The following is a 25,129-nucleotide window of genomic DNA, read 5'->3' as shown; positions in this document are numbered from 1 at the left end:
CACTGTTCCTAATGTGTATACGTATACATTAACTATAGGGCCCATTATCTGCAGCCAAGCATGAAGGCAAAAGCAACATTCAAACCTAATCTTCATTGATCTCTATACAAGTGCCTTACGAGTAAACTATTCTTCCACTGGCTGGTTCATCTCCAGATCCGCCCCATCTCTCCTCCATTTAGGGAACGTATTATAAATATCAGATGCTATGCAGTCTTCATATTAACTTAAAATGAATATTGCTAATCCAGCCTTTGGATGTAGCCCAATGTGCTGCCATGTGTTTCTGTGCAGCACTGGATCTCTGGAGACCTGCTGTCAGCACAAACTCAGGAAACAGTTATACTGTTCATAGCCTCTATATGCAGCTAAAATGAATCATAAGCTAATCATTCCCAGGTGCCTGTGCCTCTTCTGAAGGAATGAGAAGAATCTTTCATATGCAATGCAAATCTTTCAGTGGTATTTACCTTGCTGATCATCTTCATATTTTGCAGTCTTTCAAAATATGCTTCCCTGACAAGAGTCTTTTGGTGAAGTCCCCTGTGTGAGTCTATACTATACACAGTTTTTAGAAAGATGCCTGCGATAGCAAAGGCTGCTGAACCGACGTGGAGCATTTCTAACATTGTGAGACGTGTACACAGAAGAGACTTTTCCTTGAACATCAGTACATTTTTGCTTCGATCCGATTTAAACATTTAATAAGAAATAGTAGCATCACTGCACATAGAGGGTGACACAGCTGGAGATTCACTGCTTTTCACTCCTGGAACTGAATATTTATGATACCTCCTTGTGACCCCCTGCAGTGTTGTTGGTAAATATTACATTAATCTGCTGAACGCTTCACACTAGATAAAATGACTTTCTAAAGATCACCAAACTATAAAAGTACACTTACAGACGGTCCCTTCAGCAGTCATTATATGCAAGTTTGACTACACATGTTTTGTAGCCTATTGTGCACAGTAATTGCCACGCATTAAGTAAAATGCCATCTAACGTGCATAGAAAAACAATACTCCATTATATATGAATATATTTGATAAGGTTGTATCATAAATAGATACTGGAGTAACCCAGATTGGGCTGGCCCAGACCAGCCATGTCGTTTCTCTAACCGTAGCTCCTGATAATGTTGTTTGCTGGATGACGGCTGTCTTTTTGAGTTTTTGCCAGAGGGTGGTGCTGGCAGGCTCATGAACCAACCACATCATTCCTGGCAGGTCTGGAAATGATGTGCACCAGCCTGCATGCCCTCCCACTCGCCCGCTTTGCTCAAACACATATGTCAATCCTGTTATCATAGGGAGAACTATCATATTTTCATGACAGACACATGCCAAAACATTCCTAATAAAAAAAAACAAAAACATTCTGCCAGCAAGACCGGCAATATCATCTCAACACCTTTACACTATTAAATGAACCTAAAATACCTACTCCTTTAAGATCATAGTGTATGCATGTAATGCGCTCGGATGACAAAACAGAAAGAAGCACCAACATCTTTAAAGATAAAACATTAAGGTTCCCGGGTAAAGATTGATTTTTATGGCTATCACAAGCTCCTGTGATGCATAAAGCAATATTGCTCTGAATCTGTAAAGTGCATCATCTGAAACATATGCATTTCTGTTCTATAACAGTTTAAAGTACAGTAAACAGTTTACTGCCTCCGGTTGAAACAGTTTAATAGCAGATGCTTTTGTTATACAGTAAATCAAGATGTATACCATATAAATCAAGATTCATGGGTAACAAGAGGTTATTTGTCTCTGCTGTTCCATCACCTGTACACGTTTTTTCCTTTGGGGCTACACATCAACGTCCTGCTTCTGCGTGCCAGCATTTAAAACAAAGTGATGGATTAATCTGGTGTCTTGGCTTACTGTTGTGGGAATGGATTTAGTTTTTGTGACATATCTGTTTCTGGTTATGACGGTAAAACTCCTTTATAAACTTGTCTCATTTTCCATTAACCCTGAGCATCAGAAACCTGCAGGTTATAATCCAAAGAGCTCCAGTTTTATTGAGGTCTAACATTTCATAATGTAATCACGCAGTGGTTGCATGCAGGGATTTAAGCCTCTTTCATTGGAAAGGGTTTGAAACTAGGCTTGGATAACTAAAACTTCACAATGCACAGTTCTCAATATCTCCAAATGAACTCATTTGAAGTTAAATGGATATATTAAAGATTTCTGAAAAAAAAATATTAAATTGGACAACTGGTAATGGAACTCGACTGAACAAAACATCTGCGTAAAATCCCTGCTACAAAATGTTAACTTTTTTTTCTTGTGCGATACCCATGATTTCAACTTGACCCTAAGAATCTAAGAATATAATTGTCTAAGTGGTATGTAGCCAAAATCTAAAAGGCAGAACCCAGAAAGTCTCATTACCACAATATGTCAGCAATCTTAGGTAACAGGTCAAAGTGAACGGTGTCGTTAGATTTTCCTAGAGGGGTTTCCATAACCTTTAATGTAGGCAGTTGACCTCTCAAATGGTTTATGAGATATTAGAAGTGGTGGAGTGACAATTGCCTATAAACTCCCCTCAGGGGGGTGCTTTTAGTATTCACCAACATTAACACATTAAATACACTTTGTATTACACCACATTAAATTCTCCTACTGCATCTTGGCTTTCAAAATGCAATGACAAGTGGTAGATCCTGTTTCTGTTACAGCATGTATATTATTTTAAGGACTCTGATAAGATTTCCTTTATAAATTGCACTGCTTAGAGAAACCCAGCTGACAGACTGGTTTACACCCCCGTTTTTGAAGGAAAGAGTTAACTTGAGTGACAGCTCCAGGCTGTATAGTATATACACAATGTTTGCCAGGTGCAGTTTCAAACCATCTCAGTTACATATGTGAGCAGGAGGATGATGGGAATTATAGTTCTGAGAGGTCCATGCAGGTACATGGGAAGCCATCTTGAGGCAGGGAATGCAATTAAAAAGTTAAAAAAAAGGTCAAAATGTCAAAAAAATTAAAAAAATTAAAAGAACCACACCTTACGTAAACAGTTGTAACAACACATGGGAACATGTAACACAATAAAATAAAAAGGTCCTTATGTACCCTTTAACATCCCAACAACTTTTTACACTTATAACTTTAAAGTCTGTTTCGAAGCTCTTTTCAAAATGGTCGCTCTTTTCAATGGTTTTTGAAGCCCAAATATGTTGAATTGAAAATTGTTTTGTTAATTTTAAATAATGAAGTCCCTTTCAGTCTTCCTGAAGATTCCAGTACTGTACAATCTTATTGAATTTTGCCAAGAGGGCAGTCTAGTGCACAGAAATCAACTGGTAACAAATTAAATTCTTGTTTTATAGAATATAACTAAATTCCTTAACAAAACAAGTATTTCCGAAGCCACCGTGTCTGCTAGAAATGCAAGCTAATACACATAAAATGAGTTTGGATAAATAAATCGTCCTGCTTTTCCTAGCTGGGATTTAAATGTATATACAGTATTTAAAGTAGATTTTATCTGGAATATTTATATATTAGCCACAGAAATGACACTAGTATTTAATAATTAAAATGATATAAATGTCTCATTTTAGCCAGGGTAAACACATTTAGTAATGAGGTCAGATCCTGTTGGTGCATATTCAAGTTAGATTATTTTGTCAAAATGTTTAAATGTCTTGCTAATCCATTTGGGGAAAAACAAGTGCTGCACTGATATTGACTTTGGCAGAGTATAGTATACCACAGTCTTTAAACATTTTAATCAAATGTTGGATCTTCAGGCACATGTAACTAGACATTTTGTATCCAGCCTGTCCTGGCAGGATAGATTTTTCTGATTACCCAATGAAACAGACTTTTTTCTTCTCTTCCTCTTCTTCACAGACGCATCATTTTAATGTAATTCACAAATATAAACACTGTAAATCACTGGAATTAGTGTTGTCATCACATTTTTTTTTTTGAAACTTTAGACTCCAGTTAGAAATTCTTTAAAGTTCAAAAACAAAATGAGTGCTGAAAGTATGTGCTGAATAACAGGGAGACCAAACACCAGGTTGAATCCCCCTCTCGCTTTACTTGTTTTGTATTATTATTATTCACAGTGTGTATTGTATTATATTGTGTGTACACTGTCACACAGCAGTCCCAGGATGGCAGAGTCCAGACTTCATGCCCCCGGTCCAGGGAATTATTTTCTCATTTCCACTGCCTTGCGCTTCTGGCTACGGCTGCCCACGGCAACAAAACAGGATGTTTCCATGGCTCGCCCGAGCGGCTGAGCACGGCTATCTGGACAGGATTTGCATCTCATACTCAATGTAGCCAAACTGACTACAAAGGAAGTGTGTCATCACGTAGCCAGGAGGTGTGTGTAGAGAAGAACCCGACAGGGAAATCGCTACAGGTAGAGCATGCGTATGACATTTTTTTAGTTTTTCTTAAGCGTTATTGTAAATCACCGAAAGCAGAGAACTTTGTTAAATTGAACAATGTTCATCCTGCTTTGGCACATCAAGAGAAAAAGTCTGAAGTCACTTTTTTATTTATTTATTTATTTATTTATTTATTTATATTTTTTTATATTTTATTCATGATAAACACAATGACAAAACCTGCTATTTTTTGTTTGTTTGGCTGTGTTCTCCTTAACCAGATTTATTTTTATCTGTCATTTTTTTTGTTACAGCCAGTTTCTTTAAAACAAAACACACTATGACCCCACAATCCCCCAGTGACCTTTGATGCACGGCAAAAATATTCGAGGTTGGGCAGCCGTGGGCAGCCAAAGCCTAAGCTCCATTTTTTCCTGTCCTAATGCTACCATATTATCTGTCCACATGGACTATTTTAAAACTAAATCTGAGTTTTAGGAGCTGCGTTTCACCCTGATAACCTAAGGGGTTCACAAAACTGCACCCCTGGAACAGAGAGTATGACCAGGTATTCATTGAGGCAGCACGCCTATAGTCTGTATATACACACACACACACACACAAATATATAATGTTTTATTTTAGTATTCATAGTAATTTAATACATACCCTTCCCTTGTGTTTTCCACTGCAGACAAAGGTGACAGATGATTGTGTGGGTTGTTGATATTGCCTTCGAGAGACTGGTGCCGAGAGGATAGATCCTGAGTGGGTGGAAGAAGCCCAGATGTCTGTCCATTGTGGTGGGCACTGGAGCCAGTGTACATACCTAGGGGGCAAACGTAGTTAATTTGCAAACTCAAAATTAACCATGTGTTAACCTAGACTTAATTGTAATTACTGTTTAACCAAATCATATAATTATCATGGCAATATACTTTTATTGTTCCAATAAACCATGCATTTATGTAATCATGATATTTACAAATGTTTGTTCTGAACACAATTTACACTATAATTGTTTAAAAGCATTGTGTAACCTGTTATAAAATGCAAGATGTTTTGACCCAAGACATTTCTTTTTTTTTCTTATTTTTAAGAAAAATTGAATGAGTGCAATGTTGAGATGAATTGGTATGAAATGTGCTGATAGCACTATCAGTACACATTTCAACATGCAGTAGAATCCCGGGGAACACCAACCGCCCATGGTTTTTGCTTCATCTAAATCCTACATCAGCAATACATACAGAAATAATTCAAGTGTTATGTGAATGGCAATCTCCAATAAACATTAGTAGAGGGCTGTAGCATGGTCTTTAGTTGGCAGGTGACTCAGAATCCCAGGTTACCCAGAATGAAGAAGAAGACTGTATGAAGAACATATTTTGCAGCAAATTCCCATCCCCAGTCTCTTTGTTGAAGGACCAAGGAATAAACAAGTACAGTATCCCTCCAGAACAGTTCAAACATCTTGCAGGCTTGTTAAATTGAAACTGTGCCATCCTGGATGCCCATGGTGTCCTTGCATCCTATTGGCAGTGATAATCAGGTGTCTGGATTTTTATCTCCTAACCCAAGCACATCTGCACTGCTTTTTAGACTACAATTCAGTGTAGGTGATGCAACCTTGGTGAAATACAAACCTGGACTATTACTGGACCCAGGAGGATAAAGACTGGATACCGCAGAGCTACAGGAAATCTGATCTGAAACCAAGAGGAGAGGCTCTGTACCACTTTGCCAATCCAATGAGCTGCCAGCTCCCCTTTGAGGTTCGTCTAATAAACATCATTACCAAACATTCAGATGTGCCCTGTGGTTTTGAAAGCTGAACCCAGACCTGGATTAAAATGATAATAGTTAGCGGTTCAAATGCTGTAGCTGCACCTCACAGAACACACACATTATATTCTGTGTGAAGCAAATCATTTTTATTTACATTTAATAAATATAAAGTCAGGTTGTCAATAGAAGTGCTGTCTTATGTGTAGCTTTATCAGGGCCATATTCAGAATGTTAGGAATTATTACTGCCTATCTGTAGTCTGTCACTAGCATGGAGCAGGAGTGTTACTGAGAAATAAAGAGGTCCCCTTTCACCAGTTTGAGGTTTTCCTTGACATGAGCTGTTAAATTTCTCAGCAGTCAAATTTCACATTGTTAAGCCCAGGCTTCAAAGCAGCCTCCTTTCCCTTTAATTTGACAGCTGGTACAGCAAATGTGTTAGGCTTGAGTCACTGAAAACGTTTCCCCATATGTGCAAATAAAACCTTCATATTTCAACCATTTGACAGATTTTAGAAATTCTTACAACATCATATCATTACACTGAATTCATCAAACAAAATCCTAGATGCTTTTCCCTTGTGCCTTCTCATGTAGAAGTTTCCCAAAAATGTTAGTAGACCGGCAGGCACCAGACTGAAGCCTACTACCCAGAGAGGGTGCCCTGCATGTGGTCCCACTCCTCCATAACTGTGGCGTTAGAAAGAGCAGGACACAGCCACCCTGCATATTACTACTCTTCATGTCATCTTCCTTCCGGCAGCTTCTTCCATTGGCCGGAGCACAAAGCAGCTTTGAACCAGCACACAAGGGGATGGAACCTTTATAAATACTGTATTACTTGAATAAGCGCCACACTCAGATATCAAATTTGTAATAGACACCACCATCGAATAAATGCTGCTCTCAACAATGAAATGTACATTTTTTTGTTCCCTACCCCAGCTCAAATATATGCAGTGAATGTATATCTGGTATCGACAATTTTTCCTTCCAGACATTAGACACTCTTTGTGGCTTTCAGTCTTTATTAGCGATAATGCTTTGTGTATTGACTGTGCCGAGTACCGTGACATCACCTAACACCCCAAGCTTAAGCTCTGCCATTCAAATGGCTCCTTACCTGTAAACATGTCATGGCTGAGCCCAGATGATCGCCCACCTTTTCCATTCAGGAGGTGCTGTGCAGAAGTGGCTGTTTGGAGATTTTGGACAGCCAGACATTCATTGAGGAGATCTTGGTCCAGTTGGTTGCAAGGGCGTAACTATCATTTCAGAAAAGGAGTGAAATAAAAAGGTTTTAAAAAGTTAATTGTAGCATTCTACTTTACTATAGTATCAGGGAATATAATTGCGTATAATGCGGATGCTTTCTCTCGATTGAGGTAAATCACCCCAGATTCTTTGCCAATATCAAACACACTGTGTTATCGCAAAACTGATCAATCTTGCAGGGCCCGAATGCAGGAGGTTTTATTCCTAGTGCTTTGAATTTTGTCATGCTGTTAACTGCAGTTTATTTAAAGCCCACGCATGAATATTAATGTCCTGGTCCACTGGCGAGACCCTATTTCTGTGGGCAGCTTCTTGGAAGCTACTGAAGTACAAAGATCATAAATCAAAAAAATATCACACCTGTTAATCTTGACTAATTAAGCCAATAATTGGTTCAATTAAGTAACAGAGATTGGTTGAAACTTAAACCAGCATCCACAGTAGCTCTCCAGGACCAGGGTTGGAGACCCCTGATCCAGACAATACTAGAATTAGATTGGCAGATATACATTTGTTAAAGTGGTTTTGATGGGACCAGTGTGTAATATGGGAAACAGGCACTCCCTGATGCTAGGAGGTTATGGAAATAGACAGGGGCTGAGGAACAGGGTAAGTGAGTGATGATGGCCACAGTGCAGGCAGGCAGACGGGAAGAATCAATACATTGTATTGTGTGTTCTCAGAAGCCACCACTGTGTCCGTCACTTTGAAGGAGATGGGACTTCAGAGTAACTGATATAGAGTGGGAGGATCTAACAATCTGGTCTCAGCAGCGGCAGCTTTCATAATGGAAAATACGAATTATCAAATGAACTGTAAAGTAGCATAAGCAATAATAGATTATATCGGCGCAGTGTAAACTATTCTGTAGGACTTGTATAGTGGACTTCAAAGTGTTCTGTCCACACATCCATAATGGATGTGTATCCTTGTAATTACATTACAAAATGAAGATTGATCCAGCAGTCCACAGTAAGAGATGGAAAGCACAAAGAAGTATATTCTAATGGGATTAGTTCCCTCAATGCTGCATCAGTAGGGGAGTATTCTGTATTGCATGTATGTTGGTTGGGGGTGCGGGTCTTAGGGGTTTCAAGGACCACTGTGCTTCTTATGACCAGTTGTAGGACATTATGTAATTCAATATGTTAACGTAACATTATTCAGCAGGTTTCATTCGACTTTATTAAGCAAAATTAGTTAATTCTATAGGGTGATGCAAAACGTTTGGCCATAGCTGTAATCATTAAACATCTGTTTAAAATCCCAGGCACGGTTTGAATAATTGAACTAGAATGAGCAGGTACAGTATAGTAATACATTTTTTTTGGCTTGCAATGTAAGATTTAACATTGATGAATGCAGGATGCTGGTCTGGCATAATGTTTTGGTTACATTTTGAAGAAGACTGACATGGAGCATGCATAGGAGGCTGTGTGGTCCAGTGGTTAAAGAAAAGGGCTTGTAACCAGGAGGTCCCTGGTTCAAATCCCACCTCAGCCACTGACTCATTGTGTGACCCTGAGCAAGTCACTTAACCTCCTTGTGCTCCGTCTTTCGGGTGAGTTGTAATTGTAAGTGACTCTGCAGCTGATGCATAGTTCACACACCCTAGTCTCTGTAAGTCGCCTTGGATAAAGGCGTCTGCTAAATAAACAAATAATAATAATAATGTGGGTTGATGATGGGCTTTCTCTTCCAGTCTTAACCTTTATTAATGAGTGTAATGATATTGTAATCTTAAGACTTTGTGCCACTCTTTAGGCACATAATGAACACCAGTGCTACAGTAATGATGGGCTGTGGCTGTTTTTCATTTGTTCATTTATCTGAAGATGCAATGTTTACATAATTCCTTGTATCATGTGTTTTCTGTCTGTATTTTAAGGACTCTTGGGATAGCTTATTTTGAGCTTCCTGCCTTTCTGTGACTATTATTGTAGAAACTTGGTCATTTGGTGAATGGGTATGTTCAGATTATCCATAGAGCTATTCAAATCAGTGACATAACCATTGCTTTTAAAAAAAGACGCCTTCTTTTATAACTTGGTGTAACTCAGGGGTACAGTTCTGATCCTAGAGGGCCAGAATTAGATACTATAGGGCCTGGATGAAGGTAGAGTTGGTTCAAATAAACCATTTAGAACATGTCTGCCCATTGCCGGTGTCACAGGCCTTGCTTGGTAATGGCACTCAGGAAATGTTAATTTATGCCCAGCCTTCACCACACTCCAGAAACATCACCCACATCCCACCAATGAGAAGTGTGATCTGCTTCAGTTTTCTACACTTTTCTCTTTTAATTGCCCTAAAGTACGGCTGACTAGCAACCACAAGAGCGGTTGAAAAATCCAGTGAGTTTGAGTGACAAATGAAAGAGGAATTCTGACAGAAGTCTTTGTGGTGAAAGGAATATAATTCTTGGAAATGTGCGTGCTGAGATCATGCCATCACGATAACGTGTTACTATTGTTAACCCAAATCTAGTAAAGATATCATAAGGGGTTTGGATAAGGCTACTTATCCTTTATAAAAACCATCCCTTTTCACTGGCAAACCTCACAACTGTCAATCAAAAAGATTAGCAGTTGTAATCTTTGCCAGTAACAAACAGGAGGGAAATAAATGGGATAAATGTGAGGTTCCATTACAGGACTACAGCTTCAACTGTATTATACTGTCATACTACACTATACTTCGAAGTGAATTTATGAGTTGTCAGCTATAACTTAATACATTTTAGGAATAAATCTCCCTATCTCCACTACCCTGCTCTCTCCGTACTCCATACAAGTGAATTCATTTTTTAAAAATGTTCACGGGTGTGTCTAACCCTTAATGAGACAGAAAAACAGTGAAATCATGGGGTGAGGTAAAAAAAGGTAAAGCATTGTATAACGATGGAATCTACTGCAGCATTTAGATTCAAGCTCTGTTTCCAGTACAGTGGGCATTGAATCGGTCTTTGGTGTAAAACAACCGATTGTTTAACAATGGTCACCTTGCACAGGTCATAGAAATGATCACATTAGGGACGTCTGCCTAATTGCCCCACAGCCCAATCTGCTTTTTGCTTGAGAACGACTTGAGAAAATAGACTATATTGGCCCAGCCAGTTTACTTTTTTACTGTTCTATACTATTTTCAATTTGAATGTTTTTATAGGGCAGGCAGTTGCCTCCTGTTTCTAGATTAGGGATTTATGTATTAGCTTTCCATGACATTCATGTACATTTATGTTTTTTCTAATAAGTCAGAAAAGAAAAAAGCAACAGTATGTGTAGACTGGTCCGGAACCAACAAAATTCTTTAATAAAAATGTAACAATTCATTGTGACATTTAGCCTTTATACTTCAGAGGGGATTACTTCATGAGAGGCATGATTGTGAACCACAGGCACCCACTTTATTAAAAACATGAGGAAATGGGGATTAACAAAACCAACTTCCTCAATTTTCAATTTAAAATTCAGCAGCTTCAGCCAAGCATTTGTCATTTGCGAATTGCTGCGCTCTCATAACAAAACTGATTGTACCATGCTGCTATTCCTAACAGCAAAGACGCTGCAGTGCAATGTTAAAATAAGGTATTTACATGACTGTAAATCAATCTGCCATCAGATTAAAGCCCTGTTAAAATAATCATGAAATGAGTGTTGTATGAATATGGACATGTGTGCCAATTACCTACAGATGTTGCTTTTTAAAAATTAGCACCAGCTTAAAGAACCACAAGCATGCTGTAAATATACAAAGTTGGCCTTTATCTAACATTGAAGGCACATTACTGTACATTTTCCTGAGGTCATTTGTGTTTATCGCTGTTGTATTTTCATGTTTAGTTTTTTTTCTGGCGGGAACAGAGGGTGTTTCCTTTCACCCAGGAGTCTAGCTACTAATCCAGCTCCAGATTGTTAAATTCAAGTCAAAGCCTTTGACTCTATAGACCACATAGGACTGGTCTACATTACAACGCTGAGTTAGATCTCCATAGCAACTGTAAGTTCCATTCTGTGACTGTGCAGAAAGTTGACTTTTGATGTCCTTTACAATTTATTCCAACATAATCTTTTCATTGTTACCCAGTCGCAGGATTCTTTTACGATGCTACGTTACGTGTAGTGAAGAGAAAGACTTGCTTATTTTGGCTCGTGCCAAGATATTGTCAAAGTCACTGGCCTGCAATAAAATAAACCTACAACCAACTACCCTGCCGACATCCGCTTAACCCCATATACACCTCTTGTTTATACCACAATGCAGTATTTAGAAGTAAAACATATAAACAGTGTTTTGCAGGCTGCCACAGATTTGACAGATGTCTTACCTTCTTACGCACCTGCTGGTCTTTGGCAGAGTGAGCTTTCACGTGTTTTCGGAGAGAGCTTGGATCTGTGTAGCGTTTGGTGCAGCCTGGGATCTGACAAGCATATGGTTTCTGTACACGTGTTTAAAAAATAAAAGAGAGAAATATGTAAGAAAATAATTCCTATAGCCTCTCACTTTTCTGTATTAAATACACCGTAGTACTGTGATTTCCTTTGATATCTAATAGGAAGGGACTACTTTACAAATGGGGGAAAAAAAAGAGATTGCAAAGAGTTCACACAGCTGACAGGTCTCTCTTCTCTAGTGTATAGGGTTGTTGGCAATGGCCCAGCTGTACATAATGTTAGTGACAGCACTACTCCTGGTGTGCTTCCCCAAGCTAAGAGTAGTTACTACATATGCACCTTGACTCAAGCTGCAAATAATTAATATGTGCGCCTAACCAATAGATCATTTATAATATACAAGCAATACAGGGCTAATGTGAGACGTGTTAATGTGAGACACAAGCTTGGGGATAAAGAGTGTATGTAAGGGTCCACTTAAAAGTAAAACAGAATATTTTCCTGCTCTCAAGCCTTTTTGGCAACACATTTAGTTTAATGTTCTGGTATACACAAACACCAATGCATCTATACATGTGTTATATTGGATGACATGAACAACACTACACTAGTATTAATAATAATAATAATAATAATAATAATAATAATAATAATAATAATAATAATAATAATAATAATAATAATAATGACAAGAACAGGCAATAGCAAATATTAGAAACCACAGAACTTTCATCTACCAATAAAGAAGTCCTACTGCAAGGCAATGCCACACAGAACTTTCATCTACCAATCAAGAAGTCCTACTGCAAGGCAATGACACACAGAATTTTCATTTACCAATCAAGAAGTCCTACTGTAAGGCAATGCCACACAGAACTTTCATCTACCAATCAAGAAGTCCTACTGCAAGGCAATGCCACACAGAACTTTCATCTACCAATCAAGAAGTCCTACTGCAAGGCAATACCACACAGAACTTTCATCTACCAATCAAGAAGTCCTACTGCAAGGCAATACCACACAGCAGATGACCTCAGAACATTCAGACAGCTTAAAAAAAAAAAAAAAAAAGTGAAATGGAAGGAAAGCAAAACCATTTAAAAAAGGGGAAAAAGTATGTAATTTCAAATGTTTGAAATAACAATAAAAAAGGCACTGTTTATAAGTTTCTAATCTCAAAAAAAACTTGATTTTCAGACATTACAGGGTCAACCACCAGAAGGTTAATGCCTTCAGATCAGGGCTCTACTACATAAGTTATCCTTAATTAGTAAAAACTGAGCTTTAACAGGATTTTAAAAGACAGCGAAAGCCAATACTATACCTTGCAGCTGAACATTCACAGGCAGAAGAGAAGAACAAGAAAAGAAAGAAACAAAGAAAGAAAAAAAGACAGATTAACTTTGTAGGAATATGTACTGTGCATCTCATTATAATTGTTCAAGAAGTACGTAACTAGACGTAGAGTATTGATCTGTGAACGACTGCAAGCAGATTTGAACTCACAAGCTCCTGCCTCTAAATGAAGATTCTACCAGGTGTGTTATAAGAGTAGCTGTATGACCTGGTCCTTACATTGCCTGTTTAATATAGCAACCCAGTACAGGATTCTACTTCAGGTTGAATTAGCCTTCAAGACAATTCTCAAAAATGAGCCATGGTGAGAATCTTAATTAGAATAAACATTCGAGTTTGGAATTCAAGTAATACTCAACAACACAATAAAGCTGGTAGCACTAAAATTATGATTTTTTTTTTTTTTTTTTTAAACTAGTGGTCATTAAAGTGAAAGTGGATACTGCAGCTTTAATAGGCTTGAATTCCTCATTTTGACTTCTCTGTAAATAAAGACATTGTTATTCTGGCAGTTCTTGGGTTTGGAAAAAGTGACTGACTAACTTCTTGGATTTGTTTGTTTTTCTTAGCATAAATTACATTATGCATTCCTTAATGCTGGGCTGTCTCAAATAGAAGAAAAAAAAAAAGTTTTGCTGTGTAAAGAAAATATATATCATTAAAGCCAAAGGGTTCTGCCCCATGAACATTCAGCAAAACAGAAGTAAAAGAGGTCTCAGATCCACATTCATATAAGCTTTATTATTGGGTGTCAGTATTGCTGTCGTAAAGCCCAGAACTGAAATGTGATCAACCAGACCACAGTCTTTTCTCAGCTAGCATACTGTTACTTGTAACCAAGATGGCAAAGTAATGAGGCAAAGTAATGCCTGCTGCTTGGCTTTAATTACCAACAAGTTTAAGCCTTGTGAATAGGGCCCATTGAAATAAAAGGTGTTGAACGCTTGGTAAGGCTGCTTATTTAAGTGGAATATGGCGGAGTAGTCCCTTTTTAACTAGATGTGTAATTAGACAATGACAGTTTATAGAAGTATAACATAACGCAGCGTGACTTTACATGTGTTAATCTGCTTTCAGTGTGGCTGCTTTGTCATTATGGGTGTAAATACAGACCCTTAAAATATCTTAGTGCCTCATCAATCTTGGAAACCATACAAAGCAGCTTTAAAGCACAGTTTAGCGGTTAGTCTGGCCTATGTGATGAACTTGCAAAGGACACAATTAACAAGTACCTAACAAGCGCACACTTCAGAGGTGGCTTTACAAGACTGTGAGCTAAGTTTCCATGTGCTTACAGTGTCCAGGTGTGTGCGTTGGTGCTTCGCCCGGTCACTCGAGTTGCTGAAAGCTTTCTGGCAGCCTGGGTGCTGGCAGAGGTAGGGCTTCTCTCCCGTATGACTCCGCAGGTGGATCTTAAGGTTTTCGAGCCGAGAAAATGCCTTGTTGCATCCTTCAAACTGCAATCAAAATAAAAAAAGAAATATTAGTGAAGAGGAATATTCAATAAAGCTGCTGCAGTCACAATGAACGCAGTGTAAACCGATGTTGGTCCTATCATAAATCACCAGACGTTCAACAGCTGCACTCAGTCATGGGTAGAAGATTGATTCTGCACCATTAATTTAAACTAACGCCAGTGACAGGGGGGTGTGGATTGGCAGAAATTGAATTAGCTTCATTTTGTTGTAAATTTGCTCCATCAACTTCTAGAAAATTAAAAAAGAAAAAACACTGGGGGATGACCTAAGATGTTTTAAATCATTTTTAAAACATACTACAGTTTCAAAGCAATTCCTGAAATGTCATTTTTTAAGATGTTGCTCAACTTGTTGTGTGGGGATTTATACAAATAAGCAGCCCCACACTTTGAACAGAAGCCTATAGATGCTGTACACAAGACTCCCTCTCAGGGTGCAATACAATGATGTAGATATCACAAACTTAGTAAAAGTACTATTAGAATGATATACTGTGAAACTATAAAATAACCCATAACTGGACCCTTATTGAAGACCATATTGAACCTGGCTTTACTACAGGAAATACAGCTCAAATCAATGTTATGCTGATAATTCTCAGCGTGAATAAGAATTAAAAGGTAATAAACAGCAAGTCTGAAATGTGAAACCCACAAACTGATTTTGCAGTCAAAGGATAATTGTGTCCAAGGGTTAAGGTGTAAAGAAAACCTTGAAAGTCTGCGGATCTGCATTTTATTTCATGTATTCCAGCAGCGTGGGGAGAAGAATATGATGCGCAACAGAGGCAAATGTAATAAAGTGTCTACATTTTCTTTCCATATTCAATATAGGACACAAGTATACAGTCATATATAAGAAACGAATGGGCGTCAAAGTGGAAGAAAGGGATGACTTTCCATTTTAAGCATGACCCATTCATTTTTAAAATATTCACGTTTCAATTAGTAGTAGTAAATACCTAAAACTAACTCTCTGATATAGAGATCTAAGAAATCATACTGTAACATGAACTATTTGTATTTACTTATTCACTCATCTATTTATTAAAATCATGCTTTTATTTCCCTCCAGCATATCAATCACCAAGTAAAATCATTCTTATGCGTAACAAGAGTACTGTATGTCGTACCACATCTTCAAGTTTTTGTGTTTAAAAGTGTACAATACGGGGTAGGTGGTGATCGTCACATACAATCAAGCAGCAGTGTAGGTAGGTTGGTGGTGACCTTTCTGTGCTCAAATCAATACATATATATGTAACCAGATTGCTGTTGTGTAGCAATGACTTACTTAGCCCACAGCTGCACACACAGTCCTTACTGTGCAATGACTTCTGTTACATGATCTTGATCCTCCACTTCTCTTGATCATGGGATCAGGAGAGAGACACATTCAGCTGAAAGCACACCGATTAAGATTCCAGGTGATCTTTTTAGCTTCTGCAGCGAACCCTGTCCTTGGCGTCAGCTCTCCTTTTGGTTTTTTTGCCTCTGAATCACAATTCTCAAGTGTTTTGCTGCAACAAATTCATTCTCTATATATTAATATCGGGTTACTTGCCTATTTCTAATAAGTCTGGCTCGTTTTCTGTATTTTTGGAGGTTAAGGGGTTAAAACAAGGAAACTCGAATGACTTCAAAACTTGAGTGGTCCCATACTGATCTACAGCTTAGCTACCATGTTGAATTAAAAACATTAGCAACGCATGCACCCAGTTAAATAAAAAACATGGAATAAATGAACATTTCATGAGAATAAACAGAAAAGTAATTGTGTGTATTTCAAGATAGATTACACAATTACTGTTTTATAATTTTCCTTAAACTTAATATGAAGCCAAGTAAAAAATGTATGACCCCACTGAGCAAGCTGTGTTAATCATGTAAAGCCTGCTATTAGTCTAAATGTGTTGCTGCCAAGAGGTCTGTTCATGTAGTTTTCCAATTTCCCTTATACATTTGGTTTCCTAAATGTACACTGGCAGTTACCTAATGATATATTAGGTTGGTGGTTTTCAAAACACATTTTCAAAGTACCATTTCTTTTAATACATAGTGGGTAAAACAACTATCTATAATTTAAAACTATTTTATTCCAGGCTGTATAAGCAAGAACCAGCATCCCTTTACTACCAAGTAAAAAAAAAAAAAATAGGATTGTAACAGCAATTTATATTCCGGTAAGTTGATTCAGTATTTTATTCACTTGCACAAAATGATATCCTTGAAGTTTGCAACATATCTATAAAAACAGCTTAGGGGAATAGCTTTGAAGGGCAGTTTTAATTGAAAATATATTTACAAAAAAAATAAAAAATGTTGCCTTTGGTTTCAGTGGGCAAACGCACGACAGACTAAACATAAATATATTTTGCTGGACGAGATGTCAGTTTGCTTCACAGCAGATTTACAAGCCAATGCGTTCACAGCTACACATTGTGCAACCATAACACAAGCACTGTAAATCCAGCTATAGGCACCGGCTCCCCATGACTTTCTGTGTTTATTACCTATTAAAAGAGTAAAATAACTATTAAAATAAACTAAAAAAGAAACTGGTTATGGATACAATGAACAGTTACTTGTCTTGAGTGTATGAAATGCTTCACTCTGTCGGATATTTGAATGATAAACGTGTGGATTTATTTGCATGTACTATTTAATAACATCTGACATACCATTTAATGGACACTGCATGGTAACGTCAATTATTATTCTTTTTTTGCTTAGATATTATTAATAAAAACAGTTTAAAGCTAAATTACACTAATTGCTTTAATTCCGTTTTCCATGGCCTTGTAATTATTTTTGAAAGTAAACTGAATTATAGTAAATAATAATAATCATATTATTTTAAAAGCTTTTCATGGTACATTGAAATAGGTTGATTTTGACTGGATTCATGCCTTTTGTAAACATTTCTATGACTGTCTGTGGATCACAAGCCATGATCAGACAACCAGCCCCGTTCAGAATCAGACACTCATTTTTTCATTGGACATGAGTTATGAGTGAAAAAGAATCCTTCACAGTCCTGTATTTAAATAGGACCAGTGTACCACTAAAAAAGCTCATTAATATCCTGTGCAGCCACATGATCATTCAAAGAAACTGGCCTTTATTATATAGCACTGAGGAAAGTGCAGGTCATATTGGCTGCTGACATCTCAGTCAAGCATCTGATATTAAAAAAAAACAAAAAAACATTCATACCAAAGGATTTTATACCATCACTAGGAAATCTTATGTCTGATCTTTAAAATGTCTTCTATCCCATTTCAATATGCTTTTTGTTGGAATAATATTATGTAAATATGTAAAACTGGTTAATTGTAAGACATTGTACATACTGTTTACCTCAGGGATACTGTTTATGATGGAGAAATCTGTTCAAAAACACTTAACTTTGACTGTTAAATACAGTGAAATTAGTCATTTACGTTTGTTTTGCCATCCATAACCATTAAACAAGCACTGTTGCTGAATTTAGAAATATAATAAATTAAATATGACAAAGTCTTTTCCAGTCATGAAAATATGTTTGTCAAAACTATACATTTATAATTGAAATGTATTATTTTGTCTTTGCTAGCAATGGCCAACACAGTCCTATTTCTACAATTCACAGGCTTCTGCCATACAATCCAAACAGAGTGAAAAGGGGCAATGTTTAAAAAAAAATATATATATATATATATATATATATATATATATATCAATAAATAAAAACACAAAAAAAACACAAATAAACAAAAATGTATAAAGAAACCCCAATACATATAGGGTTGAAAATAAATTAATTCATATATATATATATATATATATATATATATATATATATATATATATATATATATATTTACTTTTATGATCATAATGTGCTGTGCCATCCAATTTGAATTTCTTAAACAGCGCCATGTTATACAAGAACCCTTTAAGTAAATGAGAAACTGTGCTATAGTAAATTAATCTCTTAAATTTGGAATCTCCTAATATATCAGTATTCATTGAGGCATTCTTTGATGCTCAGTAAAGTCTGCATACAGATTGAAAAAACACAAGAAAGGAAATGAAGTGGAAAAAATATTGAACAAACTTCCGAGGGTTAAATCAAATTATAATGTAGCAGATATACTTTAGTAAGGAGGGGGTTAATCATTCTCAAAAACAACCATGACATGTATATGCCTCAGAGTTGTTATCATTAAATTCCTTTGACTTTATCATTAAATTCATTTTAAATAAATAAGGAATGCTGTGATTTCTGTATTAAAAAAGGATATGTCGTATTGAAATCAGCTGAGAATATAAAACGTGTGATTATGGAAAGGCTTTAAACCCCGTAGTTGTGAAAGGAGCCTTTTGAAGCTTCCTTCCTAATATCCTGTCACACTTGTCATTGATAAGACCCATCTGAAAACATTCGGCTGAATAACCCATATTCTTATAACCTTACTGCAGTTACCAGTACTGTATTGCATGCTCCCATGAATGTCAGCCAATTGTCACAAAGTACAAATGCAACACGTTGTGAGGTAAAGGTTAAATTGGAGATTGCAATATGAATGATTGGTCATGGGATCCCTGATGGTTCTACTTAAAGCAACCCTTGAGTGTTAGTGCTCACTTAAGTGTGCCAAGTTAGGGTTTTTTTCTCATTAAGAGTACGCACTTAAGTGAGCACCACAATCGTGTCGTTGCTGAATACGGTTTAATAAAATTACTTCGTAACTATTTTTTATTTATAACCTGACTTGAAAATCCCTATTTATTACTACAAATTATAAATAACTACTGAAAACTGCTTTAATTGGAACTTTATTTTAGAACGAATGAAGCCAAGTAATTTGATTACTTATTGTTTAGAAATACTAATTAATTAAAATGACTTAAGTACTTCAAAACGGATCATTCTGCAAGTATTTATTTCACCTTTTTACTGTAAGCACAAAACATGAACATATAAATATATATATATATATATATATATATATATATATATATATATATATATATATATATATATATATATATATATATATATATATATATATATACATATACATATACATACACACACACACACAGTGCTCCCTTGCTATAAGACTCTCGGTTATAACACTCCTACAGCAGGTCGCTGTCCATCAAATCAAAAGTACGAAGGTCACTCTTGAAATCAGGACTTAAAAGATGTGTTGCAGTAAGAAAACCCCTGTTAAGAAAGGGGAACAAGACTAAAAGGCTAAAATAGGCACAAGAACACAGAAATTGGACTGTGGAACAATGGTCAAAGGTGCTTTGGACTGTTGATGGATGGACAATGACACCTTCTGCCAGTTCTGTTGTCAATTCAATGCTTGTCTTCTTTCTATTCCTTAAGGATATTATCCTCAAGTATTGCTCATCCTTGTTAGACAGCTTTTTGGGTCTTCCAGTCCTGGGCTTGTCAATTACAGATGATGTTTCTCTGTACTTGTTGATTATGCTTCGGATACCACGCTTGAATATCGAGTGATGCGAGCTATTTCACTCAATGTTTTTCCTTCTTTATGCAAGTCAAGGTTGTTATAATAGTAGAAAACACTAGTGGAGGCTTTGAGTAAATTTTGTATGCTCAAAATGCATCAGAGTAGAACAATGCAACATGTCCAAGACTTTTGCGCAGCAGTATATATATATATATATATATATATATATATATATATATATATATATATATATATATATATACACACACACTACCAGTCAAAAGTTTTAGAACACCCCCATTTTCCCAGTTTTTATGGAAATTTAAGCAGTTCAAGTCCAGTGAATAACCTGAAATGGTACAAAGGTAAGCGGTAAACTGCCAGAGGTTAAAAAAAAAAAGTTTAGGTTACCAAAAACTGAAAAATAATGTACATTTCAGAGTTATACAAAAAGTCCTTTTTCAGGGAACAAGTAATTGGTTAACAACTTACAGCTGTTCTGCAGCAATGGAAGTAAATTAAGCCTTGAAAGTTGATGCTAACAATTCCTACAGGTGTCCCAACTTTTGTTGATTACTTACAAACCCTCTGTCTGTATAAAAGCAGTGTTGGAACAGACTGTTACTACACCCTCTTAAGCATTATTTGGACAGTATTGTACTGCAGGAAGTAGTATATTGCTCTCATAATGGCGAGAAAAAGGCAATTAACAAAGGAAGACAGACAGACCATTATAACCCTTAAAAGTGTAGGTCTTTCCTTTAGAGAAATTGCAAAGAAAGCCAAGGTGTCAGTGAGTACAGTTTCCTACACCATCAAAAGGCACTTGGAAACTGGAGGGAACTCTGACAGGAAGAGGTCTGGCAGACCCAAAGCCACAAAAGAATCAGAAGACAAGTTTCTGAGAGTCAACAGCTTGCGTGATAGGCGGCTCAAAGGACAACAGCTTCAAGCACAGCTTAACACTGGTCGAAGTAAACAAGTCTCAGTTTCAACTGTGAAGAGAAGACTTCGAGCTGCAGGTTTGACAGGTCGAGTGGCAGTAAGAAAGCCATTGCTAAGATGGCAAAATAAGAAAAAGAGGCTTGTCTGGGCCATGAAGCACCGCCAGTGGACTACTGAAGACTGGAAGAAGGTCTTATGGACCGATGAATCAAAATTTGAAATCTTCGGTTCATCACGCAGGGTTTTTGTATGCCGTCGAGTATGCGAAAGGATGGTTCCTCGGTGTGTGACACCAACTGTCAAACATGGAGGAGGAAGCGTGATGGTCTGGGGCTCTTTTGCTGGATCCAGAGTCGGCGACTTGCACAGAGTGAGTGGCACCCTGAACCAAAACTGCTACCACAGCATTTTGCAGCGCCATGCAATACCCTCTGGTATACGCCTAGTTGGTCAGGGGTTCATCCTACAGCAAGATAATGACCCAAAACATACCTCCAGGCTATGTCAGAACTACCTTAGAAGAAAAGAAGAAGACGGTAGGCTTCAAATCATGGAATGGCCAGCACAGTCTCCAGACTTAAACCCCATCGAGCTGGTTTGGGATGAACTGGACAGAAGGGTGAAAGCAAAGCAACCTACAAGTGCAACACATTTGTGGGAACTTCTGCAACAGTGTTGGGAAGAACTTTCCGAACAATATTTGATTACCATTGTAGAAAGAATGCCACGAGTGTGTTCGGCTGTTATATCTGCAAAAGGTGGCTACTTTGATGAGTCAAAAATTTAGATTAAATTTTGTTAAACAAAACGATTCCATAATTTATTTTTTATCTCCAATTGTTTATTTGTTCTATGCTTTAATTTCAGAGTACAGTGAGATATTAAACTGCGTAAATTTCAATAAAAACTGGAAAAATGGAGGTGTTCTAAAACTTTTGACCGGTAGTGTATATATATATATATACACACACACACACACACACACACACACACATTTTCAGAATTGAAAACTATAATGTCCTATGGAAATCCAAGCTATCTTACAAAAACAATGCTGTTGCCATATACTGTAAGTTTAATACCCTAAAGTTAGATAAAATCTATGATGTGTTTTGGGTTCATTACAGTACGCCTCAATCCTCTGACCTCTCAGGAAAACCACAATCACTTCTGCTACCTTAAATAGAGGCTTCGAAAAGCAATGTTCGGACCAGCCTTCCACATGTGCATTTAATCTTTCTGGCTACAAACACCCCGTGGCTACCACACTAAAGAGCTCAACAACGTAAATAGATGAAATTATATCCATATGATTAAATGAGTTAAGGAGAAACATGTTTGTCATGTACTTCATCAAGGATAAAATGAAATACAGCTTTGCCTAAATATTCAGATTAGTTTACACATATAATTTCCACACAGAGCTGATATTTCTTTTAGCAGTCCTGCCCATCTGTTGCAAATAAAGCAGCATCTGAATTGAACATTCACTGCGCTTCAAACATGTGTTGCTGTTCATGTTGTGCTGAGATGATGATTATTATTATTATTTTTTTAAATACATTTTGAAATACTTTCATTATGGATGATTTAAATCAGATTATAGAATTGTTTCCAGATGGAATGCAAACATTTCAAATTGTGATATCTGAACCAATGAATTTAGAAAGGCTTGCTCATTAGGGCAACAGAAGGATATGAAATGCAAACCTCTGGGTGCTCCCCAGTGGCGCATCCAGTAAAAAGCGTGCCGCGTGGAGTGCAGGATGCGCCCTATAGCCTGGAGATCGCAGGTTCGAATCCAGGCTATGTCACTGCCGACCGTGACTGGGGGTTCCTAGGGGGCAGCGCACAATTGGCCGAGCGCCGCACGGGTAGGGAGGGCTTAGGTCGGCAGGGGAATCCACAGTTCACCGCGCATCAGCGACCCCTGTGGCCGATAGGGCACCTGTGGTTCTGCAGTGGAGCCGCCAGATTTGTGTTGTCCTCATTATGTTGTGTTGTCCTATATACTATACGTCTGGTGGCCTCGCTGTGGATCCGCAGTGTGAAAAATGACGGATTGGCAGAAGCACGTTTCGGAGGGCGCGTGTTCCAGCCTCCGTTTCCTGAGTCGGAGGGGGGGTTACGAGTGATGAGCCGAGGATACTGATAATAATTGGGCATACAAAATTGGGGAGAAAAACCGGGGTAAGAAATTGGTGACGACTAAATTAAAAAATAATAATAAAATAAAATAAGAAATGCAACCTTTCAAGGTCCTGTGTTTTGGCCAGCTTTGCTGTGTATATCACACTTCATCGTTGTCTTAAAGTGAAAGTCCCTCATACAGTAGGGCTCCTATTGACATTTATTTCTTTTTTTTTTTTTTTTTTTTAAGTACTGTAATAGGAAACATACACAATTGTGTTACTTCAAATTACAGCCATATCCTCTTTGACCAAATTGTTTTTCTTTTTCAGTTATAAAGTAATCACAAGAGACCAAATCACAAAATTTTATTTTCTTTGGAAATGATTTAAATGAAATCTTTGTAAACTGAGAAATTTCAACAGGAACACTACATGATCTATCTTTTGAAATTATATATTATATATAAAGAAACTATAAATTATATTGCAAAAGTCTACCGGAAGCCATAATAGTTGTACTGTATTTCATGTTAGATGTCACTTCTTCGTTAAGTACTGTATATGTGAAAACTACAAAGCGGTATGTAATTCAATATGTTCACGTAACATTATTCAGCTGGTTATCATTACACAAGTGTGCAAGTAGGGTTGAAAAATGATTTTGTATACAGCGTAGAACACCATATACAACCCACATTGACCATTTCTTGTGATCATTACTTTAGATGTTGCAAGACTACTTGAAGTAACGGCTTTTGACAATCCACAATTCAGCTGAAAAATGAGCCTGCTGGTTTTTTAAAGTGTCTGCAGATTAGTCCTAAAACCCTAAACAACTTTGTAGACGTGAATGCCAATTCCTAATTAGCTATTAACACAGTAACCTCATAACATGGTAAAATGCAGCACTGCATTCACTATATTGTAACTCCGCACTTCATGTTATTAGATATTAATAATGCCACTAAAACAAAGTACATCCACAAGCTTAGTGGGCATACTTTACTTTGCCATATCTGTATTTTGCATGATAGACTGCAATCAACTTTTATAAGACAGATGTCTTTGTGCAGATGTCTCCAACGTGAAAAGGGCTAAATGAACCAAACTGGAAATGCACAACATTTGTACTGTCCCAGAAAGCAGCATTTTCACTTCCAATTTCCTATGCCACGGTTTGTGGTAAATAGTGTATTTCGTCCCACTGCATAAGTTTTGCACTTTTTTCTTTTATCATATCCAGATTTTAATAATCAAAGCCAATCTTTAAATCAAAACCAGATGTATCATAGGTTTACGCTTCCCAAATAAAACAATTGCATATGGATAAAGGAACAACTTATTAGACACCTGTAACCACAGCACACCAGAAAGGGGTCTGCTTGGCTGCACAGTTTTTGATTCAGTAGCACCTGGTCATTGAATCACTTTAACCAAACAGGCTGCAGCTTATGAAATTCAACTGATCCTCATAAACTAGAAGAACTTTGAACCACACGAGAAACAAACACACAACATGGAGAGGAATGATGTTAACGGATACAGAAATCCCTCAGTCTTAATGTAATAGAACTTCTTCTGTCTGCATTTGTTTATCTTCAAGTCACTTCATCTGGTTTGTGAACTCGAAATAAAAACAGTTGTCAGAGCGGATTTGTAAGAGACAAAGGGCTGCATTCATAAATTAGCATGCTGGTAATTGAATAGGAATGCAGTGCACGACAACGGCACGCTAATACTTTATAAATATTCCAAACTACTTTTTCACATGTCATTTGAAACAGACAACCCCTACAAGTCACTTTGTTACCACGACAGGATAATTTAGATGCAAGCATTGCTGATGGTCTCTGTATAAAGGCCTAATGATGGACTACACAATATCAACACAATACCACAATACGCAGGCTGTAATAC

At 37.2% G+C, this 25,129-nt stretch overlaps 1 protein-coding gene across 1 annotated transcript in view; it reads right to left on the bottom strand.

Annotated features, from left to right (window-relative positions):
• The window catches only part of LOC117411204 (zinc finger protein GLIS3-like), an 87,443-nt gene that overhangs the window by 7,053 nt on the left and 55,261 nt on the right, over positions 1-25,129 (bottom strand). Inside the window, exons 5-8 of the mRNA XM_059031631.1 lie at positions 14,483-14,644; positions 11,765-11,875; positions 7,286-7,427; positions 5,045-5,204 (exon numbers count right to left, since the gene is read on the bottom strand). Of these exons, the coding sequence (XP_058887614.1) occupies positions 5,045-5,204; positions 7,286-7,427; positions 11,765-11,875; positions 14,483-14,644 (575 nt within the window). The remainder of the gene's footprint in view (positions 1-5,044; positions 5,205-7,285; positions 7,428-11,764; positions 11,876-14,482; positions 14,645-25,129) is intronic.

This window comes from Acipenser ruthenus, chromosome 10 (assembly GCF_902713425.1).
Source record: "Acipenser ruthenus chromosome 10, fAciRut3.2 maternal haplotype, whole genome shotgun sequence".
NCBI classification, from domain to species: domain Eukaryota; kingdom Metazoa; phylum Chordata; class Actinopteri; order Acipenseriformes; family Acipenseridae; genus Acipenser; species Acipenser ruthenus.
The sequence above is the reverse complement of the archived record's forward strand: the minus strand, read 5'-3'. Positions and strand labels throughout refer to the sequence as shown.